At 45.9% G+C, this 12,781-nt stretch overlaps 1 protein-coding gene across 1 annotated transcript in view; it reads left to right on the top strand.

The window, feature by feature from the left end:
- PCSK2 (proprotein convertase subtilisin/kexin type 2) overlaps positions 1 to 12,781 on the top strand; it is a 259,436-nt gene that overhangs the window by 215,647 nt on the left and 31,008 nt on the right. Inside the window, exon 8 of the mRNA XM_059705485.1 lies at positions 6,962 to 7,137. Coding sequence (XP_059561468.1) covers positions 6,962 to 7,137 — 176 coding nt within the window. The remainder of the gene's footprint in view (positions 1 to 6,961; positions 7,138 to 12,781) is intronic.

The following is a 12,781-nucleotide window of genomic DNA, read 5'->3' as shown; positions in this document are numbered from 1 at the left end:
ACCAGGTGGGTAACACCAGGTCCAGCTGCATTGACTAATGACCCCCTGCCCTGGCGCTGACCAATCAAAGGTTCTTCTTGAGTCCTTTGTTTCTTAAAAGTAAAATAATCCTCATGCCAGAAAGACACACGTTAGGATGGCAAATTTTGCTTCCCTGCAGGTGCAAGGAGTTTATTTGGAAGGAGAGCCCAGGAAGCTGGAGAGAGGGAAAGGTGGCAAAGGGAAGGAAGCAATAGTGTATGTAGATAAGCTGGTTGCTCCCATGGACAACAGGACCTGAGGGACTATGGGAATACCCCTCAAAATTCATCCCCCAACCATATAAAAGAAGGTGTAGAGATTAGCCAAAGAACATATATGCATTGCCATGGACTATGTGTGGTGAAGGCCAGAGGAAAGGGAGCTGGGTGGAGGTTGTGGAATGGGGAACATCTGTACTAGTTGTTTAATAAAAAATAATAATAATAACTGGGGGGAAATGCACTTCTCAAGGTGAGGAGGCTGGGGAGTTTATTCACCAACTGCCATCCCTCATTGGTGGGGAAGGTTCCTGGCACACCCTGGCCTGCCCAGCCTGCCAGCTCACGGGAACTGAGGAGAATTCCTAAAGCAGAGAACTCCCGCCAAGCAAAGACACTCATATGGGGGCGACAGCCTCTGCCTCACCTGGAGACTAACCCCTGTTCCACAGGCGGGTGAATGCAGCCTGATACCTCAAAGACATGACCCCGCTTTCTGAAACCTTCACTGCAGTGCTCTGAGATTCCAAAAACCAAGACCAGAGCTGGTGGGAGGCACACCCAGCCACACAAAGATTTTCAATAAAGCAGCCACCTTTCTCCCCTTTTCCACTCCCTAAACCCCAGACTTGCTCCTCTGCAACCACTCATGCTAATTCTAACTGCTCAAGGGCCAGGAAACTCCAGTAACCGTGTCCTGTAGGATATCCAGTGTTCTCTAGGCTTCCCCAGAGGAACAAAAGGAATTCTTCCTGAGGACCCCAACAAAAGCAGAATTTCTGGCTCCTCCACCTTAGATAGTTATGGGGAACATTTTGTTCATTCTAGTTGGCAATTACAAAAAATGGCTGGTTTCTATTACTCCAAGCATACCCTTCCAGAGAATCTTTCATGAGCTTTCTGAGCTAAGGACGAGTAGAGCGCCACCTGGTGGCTTAACAAGAGTTTGCTAGTCTCTGGTAGTCTCAAGGTGTTCAGTTATAGGTTGTGGAGGCCTTGGCAGCTACACCCCAAGTCCCTCCAGGGTCCTAGGTCTGTGTCTCTTCACCCTGTATTCAAGAAAAGGCAAAAATTGAGGTGCTATAGAGATGTGATTATAAAATAAGTCCTCTGAAGGTAAAAAAGATTTTTAAATTATTGACTATCTCTTCATCTGCCTGTTAGCTTCTTGGGTTCACTTTTATAATAAACCCTGCTCATTTCCCCATTGGGGTTCCTGTCTTTTTCTTGTTGATTTTCAAGCACTTGTGGTATGTCCTAGAGGTTAGCCCCTGATCAGTTTTAATCGATGCAAAAATCTTCTCCCTAATTTTTGCACGAGCTCGTTAGTCCATTTGGATTCACCTTTGTATGTTGTGCTAGCTGGGGGTCCAGTTTTATTTTTCTCCAAATAATGAGTCAATGTTTCCAACACCATATTTTTTTTTTATCCTTACTGTGGATATGTGTGTTGATATTTGAGAGAGAGAGAGAGAGAGAGAGAGAGAGAGAGAGAGAGAGAGAGAGACCCACAAACTTTTTGGTGTATGGGACAATGTTACAACCAACTGAGCCACCCAGCCAGAGCCTAATACCATCTATTTATTAATCCAGCCTGTTCCTTTGACTTGTGATGCCACCTTCATTGTGTATTAAGTTTCCATGCATACTAGTACATGGTTAGTTTCTGAGTACATATAATTTAGATAAAGCCTCCTAGCAAGTATAAACTAGGAAGTGTTAGCCACACTTCTTCTACTACTGAGCCTTTGTATATGCTCCTCTATCTGCCCAGAATACTTTACCACTAGACCTGATGACCTCTCTTCACCCTTCAGCTCTCAAGTCCCCATTGCTTCCTCCAACACCACCTCCCAAATCAGTTCCCTCATCCACACTTAGTAAAGCCTGCTGAATTTTCACCCCAACACTCATTGCTTTAGTTTATTGCATGTATTGATATCTTCCTCCACAGGCAGGTGACAGTCCTCATGAGGACAAAGGCCATTTCTGTTTTCTCTCACACCTCAGCAACTAGCACAGGGTCTGCATACAGTGAGTGCTCAAACCCTGTTTGCTGAGTGACAGAAAGAGAAAAAGGAATAAAAAGAAGGAAGAGCCAATGAAGAAACCCATTATAAGCAATTTCTATCTTGTTTGTTTGTTTGTTTTCTTTTATTCTTGTTGTTAATTCTCACCCAAGATATTTTTTTCCATTGATTTGTTAGAGAGAGTGGAAGAGAGGGAGGGAAAAACATCCATGTGAGACACATCAATTGGTTGCCTCCCTCACATGCCCCGACCTGGGCTGGGGATTGGACCTGCAACCCAGGTCCACGCCCTTCATCAGGAATCAAACCCGTGACCCTTAAAAACCCAATAAAACATACAAGAGTTCCATGGGTTTACACTGCTCTAACCACGGAGAAACACTGACCAGGGCAAGTATCTCCTTTTATACCAACATCATCTTACCTTTGTTCCTTTATTCCAAATCAAATCAGTTCCAAAGAGACCTAGGGCCTCGCTGTTGGGTGCCAGTCCTGCTGTGGGTGGTGGGATGCTGACAGCCTAAGAGCAGACTCTGACAAGGAGCAAACAAGCACGATACTATCAGATAATGATTGCTGGTAGGAACAAAGCAAAGCAAGGTGGCAGAGAGTAACTGGGGCGGGGCACAGCGAGCAACTTGAGGGCAGGCTCTACAGCATCACGCCTGGACTCCTGCAGGGCTTCTCAGAAGAGCTCCAGGGTGTGGCCAGGCCAGTTGGGACTGGCCTTACCTCCCTTCCTGTTTAAGCCAGAGCATAGAGATGTACACATTGGGCTTCAGGGTGAGATCACCTTGGATCAAAGATTCTGAAGAGTTTGGAAACCACACTGTAGACCAGTGGTTCTCAACCTTCCTAATGTCGCGACCCTTTAATACAGTTCCTCATGTTGTGGTGACCCCCAATTTCATTGTTACAAATTGAACATAATTAAAGCATAGCGATTAATCACAAAAACAATATGTAATTATATATGTGTTTTCCAATGATCTTAGGCGACCCCTGTGAAAGGGTTGTTCGACCCCCAAAGGGGTCGCGACCCACAGGTTGAGAACTGCTGCTGTAGGCTATTATCAAAATGACCTGGAATTTCTGTAGCAGCAATGAACTGCTCCCACATATTTGGCCAATAAAACATACAACAGTTCCAGGATTTAACACATCTTTTATCTGAGTTTTTAACCAAACCAATAAAAAATAACCCATTAGTACAATAATTAACATTTTCAGATCCTTAAAACCTAGATCAGCATGAATTTGCTCCTTACCCTGCAGACTAATGTTCATAAGCACGAATGCTGGCAATTAGAGATACTGAGGTTTGTGGGCAGATGTAGCATTTCCTGGACAAGAGGAGAGTCAGAAAGGATTTAACTCAAATCCCCTGGCCATGAGACCCTAGAGAAGCAATTTTCAATCTTTTTCATCTCATGGCACACATAAACTAATTACTAAAATTCTGCAGTACACCAAAATATATGTTATTTTTTAGCCAATCCAACCCCCAAAAAAGGTATAATTTTGATTTATTTACAAAAAATAAAATAATAATTACCTACTCTTTTTGCTCCAAAGTGATTTTTTTAAAAAACAGGTGCCTGTACTTGTATATAAGGATTTCTGATACCAATAATCAACCAGACCCAAACTTACTTTGCGACATGACCAATAAGATGCAACTCTATTATGACCTATGTATTTATGGTTCGAGACAGGGCATTCACACTAAATGGCTATTGTTGTGTTGGCTGTTGTCTTCTTTTACTGGACAGTCTAAGGAAAAGACGTCAATGCCCCTGTCGAAATAGCCAGGTATTACATGTGTCTTACGGCACACCAGTTAAAAATAAAAATCGCTGCCCTAGAGGCTAGCAGCACTGCAAGTTGTACAGAGAGGCATGAAGCTCAGAACCTAAAAGTAGGGATGTAGAGCCACTACTGATCGTTAATGTGGTGATCAGGCCTGGCGGGGGCGGTTAGGGGAGGGAATAGATGCTTGATGTGCACTGTGTCTCCTCACCACTGAATTACATCAGCCAGGAAAGCATTTGTACAAATGTGAAGACACTGAGCCCTAGCACCCTGGTCTTCCCTCTCTGCTCTGCCTCTCACTCTCATGCCTTCTTGTGTCCTCTCTCTATATATCCCCCTGTAGCTCCTAGAGCACCCAGAGCCAGAAAAGAGGCCCTCCAGAAAAACCCTTGGGTCACCCTGAGCCTCTCTTGGCTGCTAATGGTGCAGTCGCTTGCAAAAATTAATGCTGTGTCTCATTCAATTAATGCATGCCTCATTCTTCCAGAGCTTAACGAGATTAAAAGAATGTCGGGCGCCTGGCCCCTGAATATGAATGAGAGCTTTGCTTTCAGTCTCTGGCGCCCTTGCTTCCCTCGATGCTGAAACAGTCAGAAGATTAATGCACACCAGCTTGATGTCTGTACCGTAAACAGGGAGCCAGGGAGGGAATGAAGAGGGAGAGAGACAGGGGGATGAGAACTGCAAATAGAGAGGGTATAGGACACGGCTGAGTGCACCAGGCACTGGCTGTATGACAAAATCTAGTGCTGCCATTGGCTGGCATGTGGTGGGACAGTCCAGACCTATGCTGGTCAAGTTCAAATTTCTCTCACCTTCCAGTTAAGGTGGCTGTTCAGTCCTGGCATCTGGGCACTGGACAAATTCAAGACCATCTGAGTTTTCCTCTTGCAAGAAAAAGAATACCAACCTCTCTGTGATGTTTCCCCATCCACAAAGTGGGCATGACTTCTTACAAGAAGCAGCTGCACTATTTGGTTTATTCTGTGACCTGTGGGCCACCTTTGTTGAACAAATTTTTTAAATAAGTAAAATGTAGATGGACCAAAAACAAAAGATTGTTTTCAATTTTCTATCTTTTATAAAATGAACCATAAAACTTAGCTCTCAGAGAGTTCAAACCATGCTTATTTTGGATGAGCTTCCTCCAGGAGAAAAGGATATTAACTCATAATTGGATATTTGTTGGCAAAAATGGTATGTTGATTTGTAAGTTAATGGCAGAGGATGGAAAATCTGAACCCGTTATTATTTGTTCTTCTGGACCTGTTATTTCTGTTAGGGAGAAAATGGACTAACTACATAAAGTAATAATCCTATGCATTTATTCACCAAATATTTATCAAGCTTAAGATAAACTCCAAGCGCCATGCTGATGCCCTGCGACACAGACGTGAACAAAATAGACACATGCCCTGTACTCAAAGACCTTGCCATCTGCTGGCGAATGAAGCACACACACACTTGTCCTGGGAGGCTGAAAGTGTGGTGCTAATGGAAAACCCGGAGAGCTGGGTCCAGGAAGGCTTCCGGGGAAATGCCTGCTGAACGCGGAGGGTAGTCAGGAGGAGGGTGAGCACTGGGGGAAGCTGCTATGCAGGCACAAGGGTGGCTATGGGATGTTGAGGAGGAAAGAGAGGCCCTTAGGAGAGAAGACAATTTTATGTCCGTTTCACGCGTCCTGCAAGAACCATAGTTGTCCTTATTTAAACTGGGTTGCATGCCATCTGAGAGTGATGCTTGCACAATGATGTCCTTTGGTCGTGGGTGATGAGCAAGGGGTGTCCGCATCCAAGCTTTCACTGTGTGCAGCCCAGCCCCTTCGTTTCAAAACTCCCGTGGACAGAAAGACCTAGATCAGGGGACTAAAATTCTAGGCTCCTTGCCACAAAACAGTGTATCAAGCAGAGAACAATATGGCCCCAAAGGGCAATGTTTGGAGATTAGTGATGGAGGGAGAGAAAGCCCATCCTGTTGGCTGCAGCTGAGTTAACCCTGGAGAGGCTTTCTACAGACCTCCAGAGGGTGACGTGAACCACAGGTGGCACAGGCGTGCCCCGTTCCCGTGTGCCTCTGCCCGGTTCAGATTTACACACACACACACACACACACACACACATACACACATACACACACATACATACACACACATACATACACACACACACAGTCCAGGACTGCAGCAGGCTGCTCCTTTTCAGCTGCCCAGCAAGGAGTCACTCCCACAGGCATCAGAGAGTAATGCCAACTTTACAAAGAAGCCATAGGGGAGAAAGAGGAGGGGGTTGTACACACACCCCATTACTAGTGTATTTTAGAATAAGCCACGCAACATTTGTCCTTCCCAAAGGCCCTTCTCAGATACAATGAGACCGAGTTCCTCTTTTCCTGACCCTGCACTTACCTACACTCTCCCTGCCCCTCCTGCCCTCTGCCCTCTGTCCTCTGGGATTTCTTCTGCAATATCTAATATCTATTGCCTCCTCCTCACTGTCGTGCACAGTAACTTTATTTCTCCTCTGAGGCTTGGCCCCAGTCAACACCCAGTCTCAGAGGCTGGCCTTCCACTTAGAGACAGGAATGTCCTCAACCAAGGTGGGCTCTCCCCGTTGGGAACTGTAGCTAAGTCTGCTAGGGGAATAAGATCGTCCTCAAATAGTTGCATAAGGAAAGGTGAGGGTGGGGTCCCAAAAGGGTGGGTGGGCCTGTCTGTGCCTCCCATCACACCACACCCAGGTTGGGCTCCGGATTCCGCAGCGTCCCCAGGGCACCCAGGATGGAGGACCCTCCAGCTGCACCCAAGACCTGAGCCTTCCTCCCCTAGGTCTCCTGGGAACTGGGGACCAAAACCCCGTGTTTCCCTGCCCGCCGTGTCCACAGGTATCCGGATGCTGGACCAGCCGTTCATGACGGACATCATCGAGGCCTCCTCCATCAGCCACATGCCCCAGCTGATCGACATCTACAGCGCCAGCTGGGGCCCCACAGACAACGGGAAGACGGTGGACGGGCCCCGGGAGCTCACGCTTCAGGCGATGGCGGATGGTGTGAACAAGGTAACGTCGGTCCTGCCAACAGGAGGCCCTGGTCCAACACGCGGGCGGAGAGGAGGTGACGATAGAGGAAGAAGGGGAAGTGCGGGGGGCAGAGGTGGGCTGGGACCCTATGCTTAGCCCCGGTTCTGCAAAAAAAAAAAAAAAAAGGACCCCAAAACAGGGTTAGGCGTGCAGATTTGTTGAAGGAGATGGACGTCTGTGGAGGACAGAGGGTGGAGGGAGGAGGCCAGAGGAGGCAGGGGCGCCTTCAGACGCAGGCAGTGAGCATGCCGGGCCCCTGAAAAGGAGAGGGTAGAAGGAGGGTCCTGTTCTGCCCTGGTGCCCACAGGAAGGGGCCTGACAGGAGAGCCCGCAGGCAGTGGGGCGTCTGTGCAAACCCCACGTGGATCCAGCGGGGGATGTAAATCCACAACGTCTCCATGGCCTCCCAGACATTATTAGCCCAGGAACAGACAGAGCCAAGGAGATGGGACCAAGGCAGAGGGCAGCGGGGATTCCCTTGCTGAGATCCAAGGGCAGCGGCCACCCAGACGAGCCTGCCAGGCTCCGGGGTCAGAGTCTCCCTGGGTTCTGGTCCCAGGTGCGCACTCGGTGTCTAAGCGTCTCTCCGCAAGTGACTTGACCTCGCTGTGCCTCAGTTTTCTTGCCTGTAAAATGGTGATAACAATACGTTCTTCCTGGGATCTTTGTCCGGTGTGAATGAGGTAAATACACAAGTGCTTGGGCCTGGGCCATGCCCCGCCGAGGGTTGGTGCCTGCCCTGGCCATGTGGCAGCTTAACCCACAGCCCCACACTCTGTGCCTGAAGCAGGCTGTCACTAGGCTCGTGGGGTCTGTGGGTCAGGAATTCAGGTGGCCCCGTGGGGATGCTTGTCCCTGCTCCCCGATCCTGGGCCTCCGCTGGGAGGCTCGTGGCTGGAAGACTTACCGAAATGTCGTGTTTTCACATGTTCTTGCAATGCGCTGAGTTCAGAATCTCCCCGTCGGTGCCATCACACCCACGCGGCAGTGTAGTCATTTTGCCACATGAGGCCTTCATTCAGGATTGGATTTGCCATCAGGGTGACACCCGGGTTACCTCTCTGTCCAGCCACCGTGCGGGAATCCCAGGCCAAAGATGACAACAGTGGTGTGTAGAGTGAGAGTAATTAGGTCCTAAGTGAGGGGCCAGGCAAGAATATGACGTGTAGAATATGGGCACTGGGAAATCCATTTAAGGAATTTTTTTTTAATTTTGCATCTTGGGTTTTGACAAATTTCAACTAGATGAAATGCCCATAGCCATATTTGGATACATAAACCAGCACTATTATAAAGTGTAAAATGCATCTATTCTATGTATATATTTAAATTATTTACAATCTGTATGTGGAAATATATAAATTCATTACTTATACATTTATAACACTAAAAGAGGTATAGGGACAAAATACTATTTTTAACAGTAGCCCAAAAAGGTAAAAATATTGAAGAAAATTTGAACAGACAGGTGAAGTTCACTTTTTCTTTTACTTTTTTTTTAAGGAGTTACAATATGCCATGCCTTCTTTTATTTTTTTATAGTCACTATGCTGGACATTAGATACCCAGAACTTACATATCATAGAACTGGAAATGTGTACCCTTTTGACCAACATCTTTTCAACCCCCTCATCCCCACCCCTACAGCCCCTGGTAACAATCATTCTACTCTCTTGTTTCTATGAATTTGGTTTCTTCAGATTCCACATGTGAGGTCATACAGTATTTGTCTTTCTCTGACTTATTTTACTTAACATAATGCCCTCAACTTCCATCCATGTTGTCACAAATGGCAGCTTTTCTTCTTTTTTATGGCTGAATAATATTCTACTGTGTATATATCAACATTTTCTTATCCACTCTTGTATCAATGCACACAGGCTACTTCCGTGTCTTGATTGTTATAAATAATGCTGCAATAAGTATGGGAGTGCAGATATCTCAGATACTGATTCGTGTCCTATGAATATACAGAGTGGGGGAAAAGTAAGTTTACAGTTGTGAGTACAACTGCTACCCCTTTCTTCCCTTCTCGTTGCCAACCATGGCCTCCAAAATCATTCCTTAGCTTTTGTCCCTATGTCAATTTTTGTAATCCTATTGAATCTAAGCTTCTGAATATGAAGCAGCATAAAATTTGTAAAAGAATTGATTAAATGAGCTCAGGCATGAAAAATCTAACTTTAGATCCTCAAGTTGTTGCTTGCTCACACACAATCCTAGTCTTAATAGACAAAAGCTCTCCTTGGACAAAAATTGACAGCATCTGGGCCCTAAACAATAGTAAACAGTAAGTCAACCTTAGAACATAGGTCAGCTAACCTTGGCTTACAGGCCAAATCCAGCCTACCAGCTGTCTTTGCAAATAACATTTTATTGGAACACAACCAGGCCCATCAAGGCCTTTGTATCCTTCCAGCCACAATTTCTCTTCCAACCAGAGCTGTCATTAGCTCCACATGGGAGGAAGCACATGAATGGAATCATCGCTCAGAATGACGGACTTTTCTGCTTAGCCCAGTGATGGCAAACCTATGACACGCGTGTCAGAGGTGACACGCGAACTCATTTTTTTGGTTGATTTTTCTTTGTTAAATGGCATTTAAATATATAAAAGAAATATCAAAAATATGTCTTTGTTTTACTATGGTTGCAAATATCAAAAAATTTCTATATGTGACACGGCACCAGAGTTAAGTTAGGGTTTTTCAAAATGCTGACACGCCGAGCTCATAAAGGTTCACCATCACTGGCTTAGCCTGTCCATATCTCCATCTTCATGAGGTGGCTGACATTGCATGATAGGAGGTTCGCTTCCTCTGAGCAGGGATTGTTGTTTAAGGATTGGCATGAATGCGTGAAGAACTGAGCTTGAGAGCTGGGATACCTGTTCCTCATTGGCTGTGGGACTTCAGATTAGTGACTTAGTTTCTCCATTCCTCACTTTCTTCTTTTGCAAGATAGCCACATCAGTGCTTCTCAAAGTGTGGCCACTGGCCCACCAGGGACTTTGTGAGAAACCTAGAATCTCAGCCCCACCCTACCCACCCTACCTGATGTATCAGAATCTGCATCTTAACAAAATCTCATTAAAGTTTGAAAGGATGCGTATCATGTAACCCTAAGATGCTAAGACCATAATATATATTGTTCTAAAAAGGCCACGATGTGTAGAAAAGGGCAGTAGAGGTAACTCATTTTCTGGAGGTCATGGCACTGCATGTCCTCATCAGGGTGGTGCCTTGGATGGGTTGACAGCTGACTGGGCCGTATGCTCTATTGTATCTCTCAGTTACAGGAACAGAGACCCAGGTAGCTCAACTGAATGTGTTTATTATCGTAAAGATGTAGGAGGAGTGATGAGGGCAACAGGATGGATTCAGGCAGGACCTTATACAGACTGGAACCAGACATGTTCTAGACCCAAGGTGGCTGCAGGACACTGACCAAAGAGTGTGTAGAGATCCCCCTAGGGCCCTGCAATCATGGGGCTCGGCCACTCTCACCTTGCTGTTTCTCACTGACTTTATATATTTATCTCTTCAATCAATGTTTTCTCCTCCTTGAGGTTTATGCTCACATGGCACTTCTTGGACAAGGTCCCATTAGCACCCTCCTTTATCACAACCTGTCAGCCTCTACCCAACTGCCATCTGCTCCACTCCAATGTGTTAAGGGAATTTTGGCCCAAAATTGGGGGAGGCATCTTCCGCCTGCGAGATTCCATGGGAGGTTCTTTTGGAAAGGTTTAAAACGTGAAGGATCAGTTAGAGTTTAACTGTTAGATGGTTGCTAGCACAGCCCCTTTCTTTTCTATCCCAATAACTTCAAATGGCAGTCATCTGTATTCGTCCTGTCCTTTCAGCCCTCTGATGACGTTTTTTCTGAGCTGTTGAATTCTTTCAACGGTCTAAACAGAAATAAAAGACCATATGCTCCCCCGCTGTTATGGGTTTAATTGTGTCCTCCAAAATTTATATGTTGAAGTCCTAGTTCCCAGTATCTAGAATGTGATCCTATTTGGAAATAGGGTCATTATAGATGTGATTAGTTAAGATGAGGTCATACTGGAGCAGGGTGGGCCCCCTAATCCAATAAGACTGGTGTCTGTATAGAAAGGATAATTTGGACACAGAGAGAACACCGTGAGAAAATGAAAGCAGAGGTTGGGGTGATGATTCTACGAGCCAAGGAGCATAAAAGATTGGCAACAAACCACCAAACCCCAGGAGCAAGAGAGAGAAGAGATCCTTCCTCCATAGCCCTCAGAAGAAACAAGCCCTGCCAACGCCTTCACCTTGGACTCTGGCCTCCAGAACTGCTAGACAATATGTTTCTGTTGTTTATGCCACCAGCCTTGTGGTACTTTGTTATGGCAGCCCTAGAAAATCAATACAGCTCCTACTTAGAATGGACAGTCAAAAAGGGGAGTTGGCCAGACTCAAGCACTATGGAAACGACATGGACACTTTGCCAGGCTACTCTTGATGTTTATAGCCAAGATGACTGATAGTTCATCTAAGGACAACTTTTTTCTTCTCCTCTGGGACCTTGAGAGTATCCTTCCTCCATTTTCTAACATAGTCCCTCAAAGGAGAAGCGTGCAAAATTTCCCATGATGTAATGCCAGGAGAGGAAAATGTGTCTGCATTAGGGGCAGTGCCATGCTGGAGCTGGCTCCTGATGACATCACATGGGTAACTTGAAATTAGATATGGAAATTGGCAAATAGAGATTTTTTTGTGTCCCCAGCATTTGCCAGCACACTCCTGGTTAAGGACTACTGACTTTTCTTCAACTATAGCAGTTAGATACCTACTTATTCTCCACAGAATAAAAAGCCAGCTTTGCCTTCGTGAGTCTGGGAATTCCCTTTGGAAAGAGGAAAAACACTTGAAACACTAAGGTTTTCTTTTTCCCAAAAATGACAAGTTTCCCACCCTGGCTGATTGCTCAATGGTTAGAACATCAGCCCGAGAACCGAAGGGTCATGGGTTCATGTCTGGTCAAGGGCATCTACCTGGGTTGCAGGTCCCCCTTTCCCCTCCCTTCCACTCTCTCTAAAATCAATGGAAAAATATCCTCCAGTGAGGATGAACCAAAAAAATGACAAGTTTCCCAAGACTGTGGAGGAACAACTTTTCTAAGTAATTCAAGTAAAAAAAACCTCACGCCTTAAACCATTCAGCACTCGTAAACTTAACAAAGAGATCCCAGAAACACAATTATGAAATAGAAAAGTGAGTTTCTGAAAGTGAACAGTAGCTAAACATTGACGCTAGGATGGGGCCCGTTGGGGAAATAATAAAGTGATGTTTTATTACAAGGTTATGCCAATCAGCTCTTGACATTCAGCCTGAGACAGCAACAAGGACCCCTGACATTTGAATGGCACCATGCCGTTTACAGAGAGGGGGGTCTCCCAACAGGATCCAAGGGGAGGTGGTGATGGTGCAGCCCCCTGTCAATCAATACCCAGAGACCCTTTAGGACTTTTTAGGATGAAACTTGTACAGACAGACAGCTTGTTTCCTTACCGCACTATTCCTTGTGTGGCTGGAAAGAAATGGTTACACATCCAAGCCCAGCACCAGTGACAGCAGGTGCCCAGGGAAACACTTGG

This window comes from Myotis daubentonii, chromosome 8 (assembly GCF_963259705.1).
Source record: "Myotis daubentonii chromosome 8, mMyoDau2.1, whole genome shotgun sequence".
Lineage (NCBI taxonomy): Eukaryota > Metazoa > Chordata > Mammalia > Chiroptera > Vespertilionidae > Myotis > Myotis daubentonii.
This window is presented reverse-complemented; position numbering and strand designations above follow the sequence as displayed.